This window comes from Theropithecus gelada, chromosome 1, assembly GCF_003255815.1.
Source record: "Theropithecus gelada isolate Dixy chromosome 1, Tgel_1.0, whole genome shotgun sequence".
In the NCBI taxonomy this organism is placed as follows: Eukaryota; Metazoa; Chordata; class Mammalia; order Primates; family Cercopithecidae; genus Theropithecus; species Theropithecus gelada.
This window is the reverse complement of record NC_037668.1, coordinates 128,108,480-128,130,496: the sequence shown is the minus strand read 5'-3', so window position 1 is coordinate 128,130,496 and position 22,017 is coordinate 128,108,480. Positions and strand designations below refer to the sequence as shown.

Below are 22,017 nucleotides of genomic sequence, written 5' to 3'. Positions count from 1 at the left end.
CTATGGAGATAATAAGAGTAAAGTATGCTTTGGAAGGAATTGTTGAAATTTAATGGGAGGTACTTAGAACTAAGTGAAATATCAAAGTGAGGGGTGTGTGTATGTGTATATATATACACATACATATATACACATATACTTAAAACATAAAGATGTTGGGAAACATATATATACACACATATATATACCCACATATATATATACATATACTTAAAACATAAAGATGTTGGGAAACAAGACTATAAAATAATATTCTACATATGCCCTAGCATTTTCATGGACAGCAGATAATGCTCGGTAAATTTTGGTCTCACTGTGGAATAATGGAAGGACATAAGGAAAACAGTGTTTTAGAAACAGATCTGATGATGACCAATGAAATGGAATGATTTGCAGATGAGGTAACAAGATTTGGAAAATTGGTTAGTTGGTTTTGTTTATAGGACTTAGTCCTAGAATAGAGTGAAAACTGGAAATAAAAAGGATATGGTGTACCCAACAGAATATGGAAAAGAATCCACAAATCATAATGACTGATTGGATATTGAGGATGAAAGGCGCAGATCCAAAATGGACTCCTGGATTCCAATATGACTAGATATACCATATTATAAGGAGGGAAATACATTTTGTTTAGGGGAAAGAAAGGTCAACAAAGTAGTTAAATCTGATTTAACCTGAGGCTCCTATTAGCAGCCTGCTGGAAATATGTGGGTTGCTGAAAATATTAAACGATCAGAGGGGAAAGGGATTAGTATAAAGCAGCAAAAAATAAACAGGTAAGGGCAATTCTATTTAGAAAAGATAAGAAGAATCATTTCATTAGAAAGACAAGGAGAATTAGCAAAGAAGCAAACTTGACTATAAGAAAGATAAAGGCTAGAAAAAGAACACACAAATTTGGTCTTTTTAGTGAACTAGAAGTAGTTTAACAACTCAGAGTGAAAATGAAGCAGATGATTACTTAAATCTGGTAACATATATACATCTTTTTAAAATTAATTAAATAAATTTACTTATTTTTTGAGACACAGTCTTGCTCTGTCACCCACGCTGGAGGGCAGTGGCATGATCATAGTTCACTGTAGCCTCAAACCTCTCTCCAGCTCAAGTGATCCTCCTGCTCTGGCCTCCCAAAGCATGAGATTACAGGCGGGAGCCACCATGTCTGGCTCACATATATTTCTTTCTTACAGGACAAAACATTTTGTGTTAAAAATGAGAATATTTTAGAAAAAAATATCGTTAAGTTCAAAAAGTCTCAAAAAAGTTTATTGAGAACTGCTTATGTGCTTGATTTTGTAGGAAATACAAAAGCTAAAAAACAAGAAGCACAAAAAAGATAAAACTTAATTCTTTCTCAAGGTATGCAGCCTACTTAGTGTGGTTTTAAGGAATTTAAGAAATTTCCAACTTAAGTTTTAAAAATTTAAGAAATTTCCAATTACTTAGTATAAACTAGGTGTCATCTAGTGAGCTGTTCACATGTATTAATTCATTAATCCTAACCATAATCCCTGTGGTAGGTACCACTCTGCAGATAAGAAAACTAAGCCACAGAGCATTTACTTCAGGTTATAAAGCTAGTCAATGTAACTCAGGAAATCTGGTTTTAAAGCCTGTTTCTTAATCACATTGATAAAGATTCACAAAAATCATTATACTAATTACCAAAACAAGGCAATATATTTCAAGGGCCAAGTAAGAGGTATAGAAAATAAATGCAATGGGTATCTGGAGGACAAAGAAATTACTGTAAAAAGCAATAGTTAAAGAAGCTTTTATGAAAGATGCAAGAATTAAATTAGTCCTTAAAGATGGGTTAGATGGACAAAGAAAGAGTTGAATAAAAGGCATAAGTGGAAAACTATATGAACTAGGAATACAGGTGTGATAAAGCAAATTTCTTAAACATCTAAGGAAATATTACCAACTAGATGAATTAAACTGATAAATATTTAATTCCTTTAACTCATCTTACAACTACTCTATGTTTTACTGTAAGTTCTCTTTACAAGATAAAACAAATATGCAATATTTCCAATTAGATTTAAAAAAAGGTGAATGGATTATATTTACAACCTAATCTCACTTGGGGCCCAAACAAGCATATTCTATTTCTTCTTATATAATAAACCAGGTCAAGAAACATTAATTAAGGTCCAAGTATAGATAAAGAACTACACAGACCTTAAGGAAAGAGATAGAACTAGTAATTCTAGGTAAAATTTACTGGGTAATTACTTTGTGTTACATCCTGTTTTCAGTGTTTTATGTGAATGATCTCACTAATCCTCACAAAAACCTTCTAAATTAGGTAATATTATTCAAATTTTATAGAGGCAGAAATTGGTGCACAGAGAGGGTATATTACTTGCCAAAGGTCAATCAATGAGTAGGAGCAGAGCCATAATTGCAACCCAAGCAGGCATACTCTGAGCCTATATACTCTATCGCCTGTAAAGAAGACATCAGACGACCCTAAAAGAAAAACACAAAGCTCAGCTGTCCTTCTATTTGCTTACCTTGAAGACCTGCATATTTAAGGGCTGACCAGTTTGGTATGTCATAGCACCCTCCACCATCTTCCTTTTCTTCTGATTCACATCGGTAAAGGATCTGATTTAGCTCAGCCAAAGTTAATTTGGAGGCAATACTAAGAATTGGAAAATAAAGATAACCATATATTGAAGTTCCGCTTGTTGTCAATAGAAACAAAAGAAGATAATCTGAATTATAATCATAAAATGTCTTAGCAGTATATGTTTTAGGAACTCAGCATTCAAATAAACATTACATTCATACATTATAAGTAATTATTAAAAGACAAATTATGCAAAAGATTCAATTAGAAGCAACAATACTTCCAAACCAAGGAAATAATCAAGTACCAAATTGTATTGATTAGAAGTATGCTGGGAAAATATTTTGGCTTCTATATCCTTGATCTTATAAATTTGTTTTTTTAGCCTTTCTAGTTTGGACTTAGTGTTTTCCTTCTTTTATTTATTTATGTGTTCTCATCTGATTTCCCTCCTTTATATTTCCCTAAGTGAGACATCAAGAACTTTTTATGCTAGTTATTGTATACTAAGAATACTTATCAGAGGATCACTAAAGGAATAATAAAAAGTCAGTTAACGGCCTAGGAAATCACGTGCTCTCTGCCTTTATACTATCCTCCATGTCCCTTCTCTTCTCTTCTCTAAGGCTGCACTGCCTCTCAGCTTGTTTATTCAAGAGACCAGGATTTTCTCAGATTAAGATGCCTCCTGATAACTGTCAGAGGGAAGACTGACTATCATGGCCTTGATTTCCCTTTGTTTGGTCAGCAGTAAGACTGTATAACTGACCACACCTGAATACAGCTGAAACTGTATTTTCCTGTGCTTCTATAACAGATGCTCAGGTAATTTCATTTTACATGACTGCCATTTTATGTGAACACATATCCACTTGAATGTATATTCTTCTTTCTCTTTTAGTTCTGGCTCAATTTAGAAAATCATTGTCATCTGTGCTTTGTTCTCTCCATCTCAGCTTTCCTCCTCAGAGCTAGTTTGTGAGTCAAGCCTGAGTCAAATCATTCAGAAGCCTCAGTATCAACTCCATTCTAGGGCAATATTTTTCAACACATAGCCAGTGGACTCCTTGCCTAAAAATTACTTGGGGATCTTATAAAACTGCAAATTTTTTGGCCTTGCTCCAGAATAATCTGAGCAGGTCTGAGGAGGAACATGCATTTTACAAGCAGTTCATCCAACACAAAGCTGCTTCATCACAGATTTTTTGGTTAAGAATGCAACTACTTTATTAAGAATAGTTTGAGGCCGGGCACGGTGGCTCAAGCCTGTAATCCCAGCTCTTTGGGAGGCCGAGACGGGCGGATCACAAGGTCAGGAGATCGAGACCATTCTGGCTAACCCGGTGAAACCCCGTCTCTACTAAAAAATACAAAAAACTAGCTGGGCGAGGTGGCGGGCGCCTGTAGTCCCAGCTACTCGGGAGGCTGAGGCAGGAGAATGGCGTGAGCCCAGAAGGCGGAGCTTGCAGTGAGCTGAGGTCCGGCCACTGTACTCCAGCCTGGGCAACAGAGCAAGACTCCGTCTCATAAAAAAAAAAAAAAAAAAAAAAAAAGAATAGTTTGAATTAAGAGTTAATATCCTTAAGGCCGGGCATGGTGGCTCAAGCCTGTAATCCCAGCACTTTGGGAGGCCGAGACGGGCGGATCACGAGGTCAGGAGATCGAGACCATCCTGGCTAACACGGTGAAACCCCGTCTCTACTAAAAAATACGAAAAAACTAGCTGGGCGAGGTGGCGGGCGCCTGTAGTCCCAGCTACTCCGGAGGCTGAGGCAGGAGAATGGCGTAAACCCGGGAGGCGGAACTTGCAGTGAGCTGAGATCCGGCCACTGCACTCCAGCCTGGGTGACAGAGCAAGACTCTGTCTCAAAAAAAAAAAAAAAGAGTTAATATCCTTAACAACAAAAAGTCTTACAAAACAACAAAAAAAAAACTGAACACAATAGCAAAATGGAGTAATACATAAAACTACACTTCAACAAATAAATACAAATGGCCAATGAACAAAATAATTTAGCTTAACTAATACTTAAATTACATAAGATGTTATTTTTAACTATTTTATATTTACCAGTTTGATTAGTAACAGCTAACACTTATCAATCACTATGTGTTTTCACATAGTGTTGTGAAAAACTATTGTGTTTTACTCAAGTAATCCTCACAACTCTGGAAGAAAGGTGCTATAATTATGTCTATTATAAATTCTCAAAGGTCTCTTTTTTTCTAGAGATAGGGTCTTGCTCTGTTGCCCAGGCTGGAGAGCAGTGGCACAATCATGGCTCATTGCAGCCTAGACCTCCTGGGCTCAACTGATGCTGATACTCCTACCTCAGCTTCCTGAGCAGCTGTGACCACAGGTGTATGCCACAACTCCCAGCTAATTTTTTTAAAATGTTTTTTAGAGAGAGGATTTCACTATGTTGCCCAGGCTGGTCTTGAACTCCTGGGCTCAAGCAATCCTCCCACCTTGGCCCACCAACGTGCTGAGATTATAGGAGTGAGCCACTGCACTCAGCCAGGTCTTACTTCTTATAGCTAATAAGAGTCTGCAATGGAATTCAAACCTAGTTAGTCTGGTTCTGTACTCCATGCCCTTAAACACTATATTATATTGTGGTATAATACATTGGTATTGGTAATGATGGAAACTCTTGGATAGAGCTGAAAGTATTAATTAATATAATCTTTCTGGAGGCAATTTGGCAGTATATATTAAAAGCCTCAAATATATGGATATAGTCTAACCCAATGGTCCCTAACCTTTTTAGCGCCAGGGACTGGTTTCACAGAAGACACTTTTTCATGGACTGGGGGTGAGGGGGTGTGGTTTTGGAATGATTCAAGTGCATTACATTTATTGTGTACTTTATTTCTACTATTATATACATTGTAATATATAGTGAAATAATTATACAGCTCACCATAATGTGGAATCAGTGGGACCCCTAAGCTTGTTTTCCTGCAACCAGACAGTGCCATATGGGGGTGATGGGAAACAGTGACAGATCATCAGGCATTAGATTCTCATAGGCAGCATGCAATCTAAATCCCTTGCATGGACAATTCACAATAGGGTTCATGCCCCTATGAGTGTCTAATGCAGCCACTGATCTGACAGGAGGCAGAGTTCAGGCGGTAATGCGAGTGATGGGGTGCAGCTGTAAATACAGATAAAGTTCACCTGCCATTCACCTCCTGCTGTGTGGCCTGGTTCCTAACGGGCCATGGACCAGTACTGGTCTGTGGCCCAGAGGTTGGGGACCCCTCGTCTAACCCAAAAATTCCATTTCTGAAAATTTATACTAGTACTAATGATGGCAAACTATGAGCATTTACTATGTGCCAGGTATTGTGTTAAGTGCTTTATATGTGTTATCCTATTTAATTCTTACAAAATTTTCCAGATGGGAGACTACACAAATTATAAAGCAATGCGGTAAAATGTTAACAACAGGCGATGCTGACACTGCTGGTCCTTGGACTCTACTTTGAGTAGCAAGGGTGTAGAGGACCCTTAAAACTGCTTAATTCAGTCTAGTGGTAACTTACTTATTAAAGTGGCAAATCTCTATCAAACAAGGCATACTTACGAAGCAAAGGGAATTTTTAATATAGGATCTGAATTGTCAACAGCTAGGCTCCCAGATTTAAAGTGAGGACTGAATTGGGTCAGATGATTTCGAAGAATTCCAACAGCGACTTGTGCGTGTGGATCAAGACTAACTCTGAAAAAGTTAATTAAAAAGTGGTTAATTTTTAGGAGTAATTTATTCAAATTTAACAGGATATGCAAACTATTTTAAATATAAGTCAACAGTTTGAGCTCAGTTAACATACCTGAATATAATAACGCTTCCTGGAGACAAGTTTTCAAATTCTATTTCTTGAATATATTCATTGGGCCCTTTTGTGGCAACTCCAGCTTGTTTAACAATTTTACTTTCATTAAGCTTGAAAAAAATTACATTAAAAAAATCCATTCAACAAACAGTTCTAATGTTCTTAAAATGCTAAACATAGTAGTAAGATGAGAGTCCTAAATACCTGAATATGTTCTCTAATTTCTACTGTGATATCTGGCATTCCATTGATTGAATTCTCATCCTTCCTGTAAGGTTTCGTATTTCTCTCAATAGTTCTAGCTTCAAGAACTACTTCTTCAATTTTGCCTAGGAATATATAAAAACATTTTAACAAGATTTCATATGGAATCATCAAAATTAGGAAGGCTAAAGTGGTTTCAAATAATTTAACTTAAAGTTGAAAAGAAAATATCAGTTAATATTTTTTAGAAGTCTGAAAGTAGATGATTCTACCCAAGGTGCATTTTACATAAAAAAAAAAAATTACGACTTAGTTAACAAAGCTTTTTTTTGAAGTAGAAATGTATCAAAATAATAGCTTAGCTCTGGTGAACAACTACCTAATTTTGAGCAGAAAAAAAGCAAATCACTTGAAAGGCTTACATTTTTTTAAAAAATTGGAATATTTCAGATAAAAAAAAATTAAAATCCAGGTTCCACTTCCTCACTGAAAGAAAAATTCACAAATACAAGTAAAGCGTCCGTGTACTCATTCTTTACTTTCAGAGGTAACCTCAATTCAGTTTGGTGCTCACTACTCCCGGCATTTTCACTACACATGTCTGTTTCCTTAAACAACATGTATTACTTTCCCTACTTCCAAGTTTTATTAAAATGAATTCAAGTTACATATATTTGCAACTTGCTTTTTACTGGTCAACAATGTATTTTTTAGATTCATTCACACTGCTACATCAGCTCTAGCACATTTACTTCAAATGTCAAATAATATTCTACTGTATGAATATACCAAAATACATCTGTTCTATTACGGTTGTCTCCAATTTTTCTCTGTTATAAACAATGTTGCAATAAATATTCTGTGCATATCTTTAAATGGAAATGTATGAAAATTTCCCAGATATACACCTAGGGATAGAACTGCAGGGTCAATGGATTATATAAAATTACAACCTTACTTTAAATAACTTAAACTTTAAGTCATTAATCTGGCAATAGGTAACATAAACTTTTGATCTAGAAATTCTACCTCTGTAAATATACACCAAGAAAATTGTTTAAAAGAAAAAACAATTATCCTTAGTGTATATTTAAAACTTCATAACACTACTAAACATACTAAAGAATATTAAAAAGGGCATAATAACAACGTATGAAACATTTAACAAAACAATAATCACAATTTTGTGGACTGACAAGAGGAAATGTTTTAGGAATGATCCGTGACCAAAACAAAACCAGAGATAATATTGTACATTGTGATTGTTGTCCTATAAAACTAAATATGTACATTAGCAAAGATCAGATAGTGAATATAAATTTGTGAACAATTAAAGAAACTTTTAGGTATTCAGGTTGATAATTTTTAAAAACAGGAACTATGCATACTCAGCAATTAGCAACCAATATAGAATATGATGATTTTTATGGGAATTTTCATTTGGTCAATCAACCAACAAACTTTGACAGCTGCTGCATGAACAGGAGCATGTTATGCTATACCACATATAATAGTAAGACAATAAAATACAGATATCCAGAAAAAAATCAAGTAACATTAAGGACATATCTCAGGGATGTATTTTATAATTTTTGACTCTCTATGCCAAAGGAGTACATAGAGACTATAATTCCTGTATGTTCAGAAGAAAGAGAGATCACTGAACAAAGAAGGTGCAACTATCGACCTTGAAAGATCCAGACAATTCACATAGTATTTGGGAAGAAGTAAAAATACCTATTTGGCTGAAATAGTGGACTGACATAGGGCTAGGATTGTAGATGAGGATGGATTATGGAGAGCCTTAAATATAAGGTTATATTATTTGCCATTTTAGTTTATATATTTGTATGTATGTCTGTGCATACACACAAAGACATATATTTATACACGTATATACATATACACTAACACAAATATATATATTGTTCTGCTAGAAGAGAAATAAATGTTCATTTTACACAAATTAGGAAATAAAATATAAACAAAAATATTTCACAACTCAAAAAATGTTAAGTATTTCTGTCTAGGTTTTGTTCCACCCAGTAAAAATATAAGTTGCCAAAAATTTCTTTCTCTTTTTTTTTTTTTTTTTTGAGACAGGGTCTCACTCTATCACCCAGGCTAGAGTGCAGTGGTGGGATCTGGACTCACTGCAACCACTGCCTCCTGGGCTCAAGCGATCCTCTCACCTCAGCCTCAGGAGTAGCTGAGACTACAGGCATTTGCCACCATGTCCACCTAATTTTTTGTACTTTTTTTGATAGAGACAGAGTTTTACCATAATGCTGAGGCTGGTCTTGAACTCCTGAACTCAAGTGATCTGCCTGCCTCAGCCTCCTGAAGTGTTGGGATTATAGGTGTGAGCCATCATGCCTGGCAAAAGTTTAAATTCTTTTTCTCAAGTACATCCACAGTAGCACTGTGTTATAATATACATGATACATACATGATATATAACTATAACGTTACAGTATAATTTAATATAATGATATAATACAAATACAATAACAATTTTCAGATTGCATTACCAGGGATGCACATTTGAGGCACTTCCTTGCTGTAAAATGAAGTCTTGGGATTCCTGAAAGCAGTTCTAGATACAGCCACAAGAGACTGATGGATGCTAGGTGAGTGTCTTGTTACTGCCACTATGTCTTCATCAACTTGATCCACATACACCTGAGAAGCAGAAAGAGCAACTAGATTAGCTCTCAAACTGGAAAGACTTACTCTGAAATTGAACCTGAAGAAACAAATTTAATAATTTCTTGCCTGAATAAAACCCTTGGCTCCAAGCTCCTGATGAAGCTTATTGATAGCACACCTGGCTGCAATAATGCCGCTTTGGAAATTAACTTCACCTGTATTTGAAGGCAATGCTCCAGGATTCCACTTAGTGTAAAACCGTTCCTCAGAAACCACTGAAATCTAGACAAAGGTAAAATTTAGCATGGATACATTTTAATTATAATGAATTTTTTTGATAAAAATGCCCAAAGTTATTGGTCATGTAGGTTTTAAAAAACAACATATAAACAAACCTGATGAGGCACTAATTCATCATAGCCTCTTGTACTTCCACTAGCACAACATGCCATAGAAACAATTGTAGTACTTGGAAGAGCATCATATGCTGATCTATGCTAGAAGACAACAACAAAGCAAAAGTTTGCTTTCTTTCAAATGCAAAGTGCCATTCTATAGCATAATGAAGTAAAAGGATAATTACATAAATAAATTCATAAGGTAAATTAATTTGCTTTTAAACAAGCAAAACATTCTGAAAACTATGTATTACAAATCAGTTATAAATCTAAGACACTAGTTTGAAGTACATGGAAATGATTGTGACCAAGTGTTAGAGAGTTAAGTATCAAAGCATTCAGCAAAATAAGTACATGAAAAAGATTAGGTGCTTACCACAATAGGACACTCATTATCATGGGTAATATCCATAAACAAGGCATGTGCAATAGCTGGCATTAAAGGCCTCAAACAGGGCTGAACAAAGGATCCAACAGGTTCTCCTCCATATCGGTAAACTAATCTGCCCTCTTCATGACTATTATATGCACTCATTGCCTCTGCAGAGCATTACAGAATATTTTAACAATCTTCATTATTTATGTCCAGGAAGTGGTTAGATTTCTTATCATAAATGATTTTCAAAATAAAGACCACATCAATATTATAAAAAAAAACTGCTTTAAGGATTTAAACAAATGTCTACTAGTTTAAGTGACAAGAAAGTTTTCCCCGTAACTTAACTGGAGAAATGGCTCATGTAAGGAAAAGGGAACATACGTTGTTTACTGGGATGTAAGCTACACAAAATTCAGTGTAAAACATCTAAACTTTACATCATATCTCCCAGTAGAAGATGAAAAACAGGTTTACGTATTTTCAGCAACAAAAAATGGTTTTGTTAGTGAGTCTTCAGTTCATCCTACTGGTCTTTCAATTTGAAATGAGGTACCTTACCCCCAAGCAGAAATTTACACTGATAAAAATAGAATGAGTCATATTAGAATATGTCATACAAACTATTTAAAAGAACATTAACTGTGTTAAAAAATTATTAAGCATTGCATATGAAGCTATTAAATCCTTTAATCTACTTAAACAAAAGCTAAAGTTTTAGATGGGAAATACACTCCAACAAGCCTACCTCTTATTAAGGAACTAATGCCCAGTCTAGTAACAAAGATATTGTCCAGATCTTCACTTCCTGTGAACAGTTCAGCTACTACATATAAATTGGGTTGCAAATTCCTAGCAGCATCCAACATGTACTGTAAAAAGCACAGCGACAAATGTAACAAATAAATGTAACAAAGAGAAAAGCAAGATAGGAGGAAGGAAGGAGACAAAAGGAGGCATGGATTTGACATAGAAAAATATGCAGCAAGATAAAATGGAAATTCAAGAAGAATTTCCAAATAAAATTTCATTGTACATATGTAAGAAAATATCAAACATACCAAAACACATAGAAACAAGAGAATTTATAAAGAGAAGAAAACAGTTAAAAAGGAAGATTAGATTTTGCCAAGATATTGAGACATGAGAGAGAAAAAGAAGAAGAAAAATGTTAGTTTCATATTACTAAATGTAAATCATAACACTACAATTCTGTTAGGCTTTCTCCCTGTTTGCTTATCTATCTATCTATCTATCTATCTATCTATCTATCTATCTATCTATCTATCTATCTATCTATCTATCTATCTATCTATCTATTTATCTATCTATCTATCTATCTATCTATTTTTGAGACCAAGTTTCTTTCTTGTTGCCCAGGCTGGAGTGCAATGGCGAGATCTGAGCTCACCACAACCTCTGCCTTCCAGGTTCAAGCGATTCTCCCGCCTCAGCCTCCTGAGTAGCTGGGATTACAAGCATGTGCCACCACACCCAGCTAATTTTGTATTTTTAGTAGAGACAGGGTTTCTCCACGTTGGTCAGGCTGGTCACAAACTCCCAACCTCAGGTGATCTGCCTGCCTTGGCCTAAAAGTGCTGGGATTACAGACGTGAGCCACTGTGCCAGGGCCTATGTGCTTATTTTTAAAACTTTAATCAGACTTAATTTCCAGGTGGTTGACTAAACAATTATTCACAAATTCCCTGATGAATTACGTAGCTGTTGGAAAGGTTAGGTCTGCCTGACCAGATTGAAGCCAGTTTCTCCTACAGATGATGATAAACCTCTTAAAAACTCTCATTCCTTACAATTTCTACCTGTGTGATTTATATTTAACACTGGTGCTATCTATCTAGCTGTTTATTATAAACACTGGTTTATAATAAAAAATCAGATAGGTTCCAAACTGTTAAACATAACATTTGCACAAAGATTAATAAAATACTTGAAATTCTCTTAGCTAACAAGTAGAATCCTAGTTTTGTAATTTAAAATTAAGTTTGAACATTCTTTTCTGCCATATAATAATCTTAGAAGCATTTTTTTTTTTGCTGTTGCTAAAAGCACAATAAAGCCGTCATTTTTTGGAACTAGACAATGTTCTATCAGCTTAACTAATGTTCACTAAATCCCTCCAAATCAAATCAATTTTTCATCACAGGACTTGAAACATATACATTATAATACTGCTTTAATATTATACAAATAAGATATTTTTCAGGTAAACACACATTTCCAAAGAACACCTAGGTGACACTGGTCACTAGGAAGCTATCAAAAATCTTACAAGCAGTGCTACTGTAGGGTTTCTAAAAATAATAAATTAAAAAAAATCTTATAAGCAGGATGAAAATTATGAGTTTAATTACAAAGTTGTATTAGATAGAAGGTAATATTGTAAGTATTGGCATTGTTCAGAAGTTATTGTAAAGAGCTCAAAGAGGAATAGACAATGTTTATGTTTACACTTATATTTTTATAAATAAAAATTAAATCGATGAGGCTAGACTGGTTTCAATATGCTATAACGTTAATTTTTTTAAATTTTATTTTATTTATTTATTTTTTTAGACAGAGTCTCACTCTGTCGCTACGCTGGAGTGCAGTGGTGTGATCTCAGTTCACTGCAACCCTCACCTCCTGGGTTCAAGTGATTCTCTTGCCTCAGCCTCACGAGTAGCTGGCACTACAGGCGCACACCACTATAATGTGTAATAAGCTATTCACCTTCACAGTCACTTCTAAATATATTGAAAGCAACCTAAAAATAAGAAAAATTAACATTTATGTATTTACAGTAGCCAATACACATTTTATGTATTGTAAACACATTTTATGTATTTACAATAGCGCTCCATATTATCAGAAACAATATGATCAACTTCCCTAAATTAAAATTTTAAAATTAACTAGTTAAATATTTTGCAGCCCAGTATTCCATAACAACTGCATCAAAAGATTGTTAGAATTATGCTAATTATGCAATAGTGATAAACACTACCACCAAATCAATGTCGGTGTCCAACTAGCAAAAGGAAACATTTACCTGCATAGTCTACTTAAGGAAAGCTAGGAAAGAACACTGAATTTCTTTTCTTAATGTAGATAAACTGTTTTTCTGTACCTCAGCTACATGAAGAGGTGTTGAGTGGCAGTTATCAAGACGTACTCCCTGGAAATAAGTTGCAGTTATTTCAGTGTATTTTTTCATGTGTGCCCAGAGAAAAGGACAGTCCTCTGGTTTATTCCCATAGCGCAATTTAACACTGTCTCCCCAGCAAATAAGTTCTCTCCTTAGGTAAACTTCTGAGCCTGTTCAGAAAAGAGATTGCTTTCAATAGTTCAAGAAATAAAACGAAAACAATTACTTCATGGAAACACTGATTTTTAAATTGCTTTGATCATTTCTGCCAGGAATGATATATTGGTTAAAATTGTATCTAAAGTGGTATGAGATAATGTTTTAAAAAATTAATAATAATTTATTTCTCATAGCTACTCTGAAAAAACTCTAGCTTATAGTTTCTTCTAAAAATGTGTCCTCAATTTCAAAAACCCAAGTCACTTCATAAGGGAAAACAGAAATGTTAATATCATAGGCCTTTCAAAACCATAGTTCTACCAAGACATTTAAAGCTCCATTTCCACCCTCCTACTTATTTTCGGCAACAGGTTATATTAGATCCATGGCATACAGCAGAATGGCTTGATTTTGTTTAGAATGGCTAGAAAAAAGAGGGCAGAGATACTTACACCCAAATTTATACTCTTAAAAAAAAGCATAAGATTTCTGAATAAATTCTGATGTCACTAAAATAGACTTCTAGTTTTGAAATGTTAAAAAATAAATATATCAATAAGCTCCTGCAACATTCTTCCTGGTAATGAAATAGCTATAGAAAAACAAGACACTAAGAGTGAGGGGGGACCTCAAACCATTAGGTTCTAGTTTAATTGCCACTGAAATGTCTTAGTACCTCTGGCCAATGAGTGAAAATATCTCTTATGGTAATGTAATTGTAATAGCAGTGGTTTCAAACTTGTTTGTAAAAATGCAATAATATTTTGTCCAAATAAAAGCTTACATAGACCCACAGTATAGAAAATAGATACATAAAAGTTATTCTGTTTGAGAGGATAAAAGGTAGGAAGGCAAAGGAGAGGAAAGAAGATGAACTTCTTTATTTGTTGACTCCATGTTTTCTTTCTCAAATTGTATGTACCTCTGGTACCTTTATTGGTGAGATAGTTTAAAAACCAATAGAATAATGGGGAAGAAAATCAATAAAGCAGATTTTATTTTGACCTTGCCATGAACTATTCTTTCCCTATCCATAGAGAAGTTAAAAATTATATACCTGGTTCAGCAAAGTTTCGAAGAGGATCATCTCCCATTACCCATCCATTGTGTGCCATCAGAAAACAAGCTTTATTTGGGAGATGAATCATAGATTCTTCCACGGAGAAGTCCATTTCTTCAAATGGGAAAGTAAAATACCTATGAAAATATAATTAAATATTAAATCCATACAAAGAAACTCCTTGGAGAGAATATGAATTTGCAACATTAAAACTAAACTTCTTCTCTAATGAATAGAATAAAATTAGTTTGATGCTATTTATAGAAAAAAAGTTCAACATAGGTCAAGAATCTTCAATAGACTTTTTGAGTAAATCTAGTAGAATGTGAGAAATAGGGAGTTAACACAACAGGATAGCTGGCTAACATTTAAAATAATGTTTAAAACTTCATAAAACTATTTTAAAAAATCATTGAGGTAGCCAGGCATGGTGGCTCATGCCTGCAATCCCAGAACTTTGGGAGGCTGAGGCAGGCGGATTACCTGAGGTCAGGAGTTTGAGACCAGCCTGGCCAACATGGGGAAACCCCGTTTCTACTAAAACTACAAAAATTAGCTGGGCATGGTGGTGCACCCCTGTAGCCTGGTTACTTGGGTGGCTGAGGCAGGAGAATCGCTTGAACCCGGGAGGCAGAGGTTGCAGTGAGCTGAGATCGCGCCACTGCACTCCAGCCTGGGTGACACAACGAGGCTCCATCTCAAAAAAAAAAAAAAATATAATTGAGGCATTGATGTTACTTTGCAAAGACGTTTTAAAAAAAGACTCTTAAGTAAAGTTATGCAAAGGCTTTTACTACACTCTAGTTGCCCAACCTATGCTTCATGTCACTTACAAAGTAAGGAGCTAGATGCTTGCTTAAATTGATTAATATTGAATTTATCACTAAGTATGCAGTCCTCCAGAAACATAGAAGTAAATGATAACTATAAATTGGTTCATACTGATGACAGTTTCTCTAACAAAATATTTGCCTAATAAAATGAGTTAATATTAAGCCTATGTCCAAATCAAAACTTCTATTTCAATTTAAGAAATGTACTGAAGTCACATGTTAAAGAAAACATTTAGGTTAATTTCAGATGTTAAATACAATTTTCAATGTTCAACCATCAATAAGAAAAAAAAAAACAACAAAAATGCAACACCTGGTAACTAAAGGATGCTTTCTAGTGACAGGTCCTAGTTTTGGACCATGGCCAGCCAGTCGTTCATAAAACACATTTCCCAAAAGGCAATTAACTGCCTGAAAAACATTAAATTGTGTTAGATCATCATCATCATCAAGACAACAAAAAAATAGTAATAAGATGCAAGGAAAAGCAGCAGTTCAAAAATAAGTAAAACCTGTTCCTGATGATAGTTAATGAGTCGATGCTTCTCTGAATTTAATTCCTCAATTCTCTTACGAAACCAATTACAGCATTCTTCAATTGCTGCTGGCCCATTGCTAGAGCAGATGGAGAAATGCAGATATAGTATTTAATGGCTTTACAGATTCTACATTTAAAAACTTTCTAACAAAGGTCACAGAAACCTTAAATATATTCATCAGGATTTCAATTATGGCTGATGATGTTTTTCAATTGTAAAAATGTTTACACACAAATATAGAAACATGGCCAACGCACAGAAAAAGTGGGAAAATGTCATGTGCTGAAATAGTAGAATTACAGTGAATTACTTTATGTCATTTTCTATTAAGCATTTTTAATAAGTAGTATGAAAATCATACTAGCCATAAAGGTTTATAAGTAATATTCTTTATTTCACAGAAAAAAACACATTACATACTCATGTGGTATGAAAGTCGTTAGTGCAATGTTCATATCTACAGTACAGCCAAACCGTCTGTATTCAGGATCTTGAATAATCTTAAGATGTTGGTTTGGATCAGACTTGGTTACTCTCCTATTTTCTAAAAGAAAAAAAGATGGTATCTTAAATGCAACTATCCACAAAGATTATAACTGTTACTATTTTCTAATTTGGGGCCTATAATTTTTTCATTGAAAATAAAACAAGTATTTCACAAGTATCGTTCTACCTCCTCTCCTCATCTTGCTGTGTGTGTACACACACACACGAGGTGTGTGGAGAAAGAAACACAGAGAGACAAAAATAACATAAAAGAAAGACACAAAGATTCCCATCAATTCAATCCCAGCACCACTCTTCTGCCTACGTCAGCATTCACTTATTCTATTCTTTTTTTTTTTTTTTTAAAACACATTAAGGACTTTAGTGGAATGTGTTTTCCTCCCATGTGCTACCAATATTCTAACATTAGGAGTTCTTTTTGAAGATTGCTTTCAAAGTTTGCTTCCTAAAGTCTTATTAACAACCTGACTTTCTTTGTATTCTCTAAAAGAAGCACACAGGCTTAATACTTTCTTTCCCTTTTCATCAACCATATTCCTTAGATAATAACTTAAAAATTAAAAGGGAAATAAATAGTTTTTGGGGAAATTTTCACTCTTTTTCTGGAACTTGTTTGTAATAAAATTAAGAATTGGTACAGGATTGCCTCCATTGAACTTGATTTTATATTAACTAATTAATTTGTATCTGGCTTATTCCAAAGAGACTTTGAAATGGCTTATAAAAACACAAAAAAACATAAAATAATGGGTTTCCATAGTGTAGTGGTTATTCATGTTCGCCTCACAAAACAGCATAAAATGCAAATCGATTCTTAAAATCCAGTTTCTAAGGTTCATCTGCAAGAGTAAATATATGAAAACTGCCGCGGGCATGATGGCTAACACCTGTAATCCCAGCATTTTGGGAGGCTGAGGCAGGCGGATCACCTGAGGTCAGGAGTTCGAGACCAGCCAGTTCGAGACCAACATGGAGAAACCCCATCTCTACTAAAAATACAGAATTCGCTGGGTGTGGTGGCACATGCCTGTAATCCCAGCTACTCGGGAGGCTGAGGCAGGAAAATTGCTTGAATTCAGGAAGTGGAGGTTGCAGTGAGTGGAGATCATGCCACTGCACTTCAGCCTAGGCAACAAGAGTGAAACTCCATCTCAAAAAAAAAAAAAAAAAAAAGAACACTGCCAAGAAATGAAATGTTTGAAAAACAGAAAAAGCTATGCCATCAGTATAAACTTTAGTATTTAGTCTTTAGTATTGATAGAATAAAAGAGATGGATCAGTGGAAGAGCACAGATAACAGATGTATATTTTGTATATTACCATACACTATGAAGTATTACGGTGGTACTTCAAATCAGTATAAAAGGATGGATTTTCAACTTAATATAATTTTAAAAATACAGATCAAGTTAAATATCTTCTTTATATAATATACAAAAATAAATTTCAGGTATATTAAATACTCAAATGTAAAAATACAAATTAGAAGAAAAGAGAATGTTGATGGAAGGTCTTTTCTAAGCATGATATAAAATTGGAAGCCATCAGAAATTGAAAAGTTTGACTACATTGAAAAAAAACGTCACCATAAACAAGAGTTGAAAGATCAAGAGCATCCTAGGAGGATATATCTGAGGCCTGTGTAATAATCAATAAAAATGTCAATATAAAAAACAGACAACTCAATAGAAAAATGAGAAGAAACATTAACGGCAATTAATGGAAGAAATATAAATAGCTAATTAACATGTAAAAATATACTTCATTAATAAGCAAATAAATGTAACTTAAAAGGCTGGGCACGGTGGCTCACGCCTGTAATCCCAGCACTCTGGGAGGCCGAGGCAGGCGGATCATGCGGTCAAGAGATCGAGACCATTCTGGCCAACATGGTGAAACCCCGTCTCTACTAAAAATACAAAAATTAGCTAGGTGTGGTGGCGCATGCCTGTAGTTTCAGTTACTTGGGAGGCTGAGGCAGGAGAATCACTTGAACCTGGGAGGTGGAGGTTGCAGTGAGCTGAGATCACACCACTGCACTCTAGCCTGGTGACAAAGCGAGACTCCATCTCAAAAAAAAAAAAGAAAGAAAGAAATGTAAATTAAAATAAGGTTATGTTTCGCCTCATTGACAAACATGATAAAGGTTAATGATATCTAATGTTAGTGATAATATTAAGTTGGTATAACTTGCTGTGAAAATAAATTTATTATATTTGAAATCTATATACCCTTTGACTCAATAATTCCATGTTTAACAATTTATCCTTCAGATTGACTCACGTAAGCAAGTAAACATAACATGTACGGGGACGTATTTTCTGCAGTACAGCTTATGAGACTGGAAGTTTATCCAGGGAAAGGACTTTGTTCTGTTTACCACTGAATCCTCATGCCTGGAGGAATGTCTAGCACACAGCAGTAGGTGGTTCAATGAATATGCATTGAATGAATGAATGAAAAATGAAAAATCTGGAAACAACCTATCAAAAAGGCTAAATAAATTCAAGTACTTTAAAAACAGCATATTGCTATACAGAGGTTAAAAGAAATAATTAGCTATAAATTTATATTGTCAACTAAAAGAACAAGTTGTTGACGGTTTATGTTCTAGTCTTATTTGCATGTGTAAAAATAATATAAATATAAAACTTATACACATACCATATATAGAATTACATACAATTATATATCAAATTGAATTTTTTTCAAGAAGAGTCTTAAATACAAGAAACAATATGTAGTAGCTGAGATGTGGGTTTTGGGAGAGAGGAGGTCATACATTCTATTTTCTGACACATTCGAACTATTGGGCTTTTTCTCTTTATAATGAGCACATATTATTTCACGTAAATAATACAGATTACTGGGGGAAGGGAAGATAGAGGCCCTTTAGTAAAATGAAACAGGAAAAAGGTTAATATTAAAAATTCCTGTACTAAGGTGTTACACAATTGCAAAAGTTGATATATGAAGCTGACTGAGGATCCTAGAGCTCATTCTATTTCAAAGGCACTATTTCTCAGTCCTACTCTAGTTCTTTTTCTGGAAGAGAAAAAAATATTTATTTTAAGATCTTCTCCAAATCCTCACTGCTAGGTTGTCCTACATGAAATGCAGATAGCTCTTAATAATCCTTTCTAATTTGTCTCCTACAAACCCTACTTTCTCATTTCACCTATTTTTTCCTACCCTATTTTGTTGGGGGCACATTACCTTCTTGATTAGTTATGTCCTTAACAGAAGACTCACTTCGTTACCTTTTGTTATCTCACCAATATCTGGCTTCAGTATCACTAGTGGTTAGGTGGCCTTAATAGTGGGGAAAATCAGCTGGAAGCCCCTCTATGTCAGTTAAGATTCTTACCATAGACAACAGGAGACTATCACATCTCTCAGTTTCAAAACTTGTTTCAAGCCATTCTCAGTTGAAATAACCTGTTCTACCTACTTCCCATTCATACATTTAATAACTATATACTGGGTTCCACAGAATTCTGAGCATTCTATGGAACTAACGGTAAGATACAGTACCCAGGGGAAATAATTGTGTTATGTGTTATTATGACGTGCCCTTTAGATGTCTCTGCTAACTCTCAGCTTACAGAATCACAGTTTTATAATATCAACAATAACACAAATATCATACAATGACATATTTAATAATGACATTACGCAAAAGAGTTTTCCCTTTATAATATTAAATTTCTTAAAATTGATAGGAACATTCTAGCATATATCCTTTACCTTGTGTAAGAAGTCTTCTAAATTGCTCAACTGCTTTGTTGATGTCTACTTGGAAAAATTCCCAGAGTTTAAGCTTTGGAAAAATATCCTCCCAAATCATTTTTCGGATGGACTGAAAAATGTCAATAGTTAAAAAACACATATATACATACATTTATTTCAAATCATTTAACCAAATACTGTTTATCATATTAAAATACAGATTGTAAGTAATTTTCAAACATATATTTAATGTGTACTTTAGAAATTTTTTCTGTTTTAGTGTGATACTCCTCTGTACATACTGACATTCATATGGTGATCATTTTCAATCAAAGCAGGTATTCCCTTTTCTTTGTATTTCCCTTCTGCAACATCACAGGAAAAATGCCAAAGTGCTCTGTCTAAAACCCAGGCAGGTTTTAAGTGTGGAGAATTCACAAGATTATAGGCACATTCTGGATGTTCCTGGATCCATTTACTATTAGCAGCTGAAGGAAAAAGGAGACAAAAAGGAATATCTCATAATTAAATTGAAACTGTATCTATGTTAAGTTTAGAGGTGAAATAAAATAGAAACATCTACCACCACTCATTTTTTTCTATATTAGATATCAATATTTTACAATGATACTGTTATAGGAAACATTTTTTCTTTGGTTATGGTATCCTATCATTCGCTTCACCATACTTTTTTTTTTTTAAACTTTAATTCTGCTTAGAAAATCCGATGAAACAAAAAGCAACTCTCTCATAGGTAATACTTTTGTATGGCTAATCCTAAAGCATTAATGAAATATGTTGTTTTGATAAGTTGGATAAAAGCGAGGCTGAGAAAGTGCTAAAAGAAATATGCTCAAGGAATATGAATCTAGCTTACAGTTCAGAATCAGAATCAAGAGTTTGGCAAAGTATTCCAAATATTTAAGCATTGAAGATAATTTGTTTTGGCCAGGCATGGTGGCTCAACCCCAGCACTTTGTGGGAGTGGAAGTAGGATAGCCTGCAGGAGTTCAAGACCAGCTTGGGCAACAAAGTGAAACCCTGTATCTACTTATTTAAAAAAAGATAATTTGTTTTAATTTTAAAATAAAAAAAGAAAGTTACATAGAATTTGTTTGATCTTTAAAATGGACTAATTATCCCTGAATTCATATTGAAGAGCATGAGTGATTAATGTACATAAAACAAAAAGTAGTAACAATTACTGAATATTTACCACATACCAGAAATTGTTCTAAGCAGTTAAATACGCCAATTTATTATTCCTCACTTCCTACCACACAAATTAGGATGTACTGTTAAGTTCTCTTAACAAATGAGGAACTGAAGCACGGAGAGTTAAGTAACTCAGCCCAAGTCATACAGTCAGGAATTAACTTGGCCAAGTCCTTTTTCAGAATGTGCAATCTTAACCACATTGCTCTGCTGCTGAAATGAACGTGTTCATGCTTCATTCACTCAGCTGAGCACTCTTATATAATTTTACAATCATTATTATTTCTAGTTTCAGTCATTTATTTAGTAAATCATTTATTTACTTAGTATTTATTCATACCCATAATAAACACTCAGATGAAGAGAGGCTATGTAAGGAGCAGAGAAGTTGTAATAAAAGTTAAACTGGTAATTCTCAAAACTTGCATCAAGATAGTTCCTCCGAGATTCATCAACACAATCACTGAAATTCAAGGTATTTTTCAAAAACACAAAATGTAGTAATAACTTATATCCAAATAGGATTTTCACTTATAAAGAATAAATATTGGGGCTAGGTGCGCTGGCTCACGCCTGTAATCCCAGCACTTTGGGAGGTCGAGGGGGGAGTATCACTTGAGCCCAGGAGCTGGAGACAGCCTGGGCAACATAGTGAGACCTCATCTCTACAAAATCTTTTAAAAATTAGCTCAGCATGGTGGCATGTGCCTAAAGTCCCAGCTACTCAGGAGGTTAAGGTGGGAGGGCTGCTTGAGCCCAATAAGTGGAGGCTGCAG

General features: G+C 34.5%; 1 protein-coding gene across 4 annotated transcripts in view; it reads right to left on the bottom strand.

Moving 5' to 3' along the window:
- Window positions 1–22,017, bottom strand: part of AGL (amylo-alpha-1, 6-glucosidase, 4-alpha-glucanotransferase) — a 71,466-nt gene that overhangs the window by 32,374 nt on the left and 17,075 nt on the right. For all 4 annotated transcript variants that reach the window (XM_025402891.1, XM_025402899.1, XM_025402908.1 and 1 more), the window contains exons 6-21: window positions 20,333–20,514; window positions 20,045–20,156; window positions 16,211–16,334; window positions 15,764–15,866; window positions 15,565–15,662; window positions 14,416–14,555; window positions 13,182–13,369; window positions 10,803–10,926; window positions 10,055–10,218; window positions 9,676–9,777; window positions 9,407–9,562; window positions 9,163–9,313; window positions 6,632–6,756; window positions 6,425–6,537; window positions 6,178–6,312; window positions 2,526–2,656 (exon numbers count right to left, since the gene is read on the bottom strand). In XM_025402891.1, coding sequence (XP_025258676.1) covers window positions 2,526–2,656; window positions 6,178–6,312; window positions 6,425–6,537; window positions 6,632–6,756; window positions 9,163–9,313; window positions 9,407–9,562; window positions 9,676–9,777; window positions 10,055–10,218; window positions 10,803–10,926; window positions 13,182–13,369; window positions 14,416–14,555; window positions 15,565–15,662; window positions 15,764–15,866; window positions 16,211–16,334; window positions 20,045–20,156; window positions 20,333–20,514 — 2,148 coding nt within the window. The remainder of the gene's footprint in view (window positions 1–2,525; window positions 2,657–6,177; window positions 6,313–6,424; window positions 6,538–6,631; window positions 6,757–9,162; window positions 9,314–9,406; window positions 9,563–9,675; window positions 9,778–10,054; window positions 10,219–10,802; window positions 10,927–13,181; window positions 13,370–14,415; window positions 14,556–15,564; window positions 15,663–15,763; window positions 15,867–16,210; window positions 16,335–20,044; window positions 20,157–20,332; window positions 20,515–22,017) is intronic.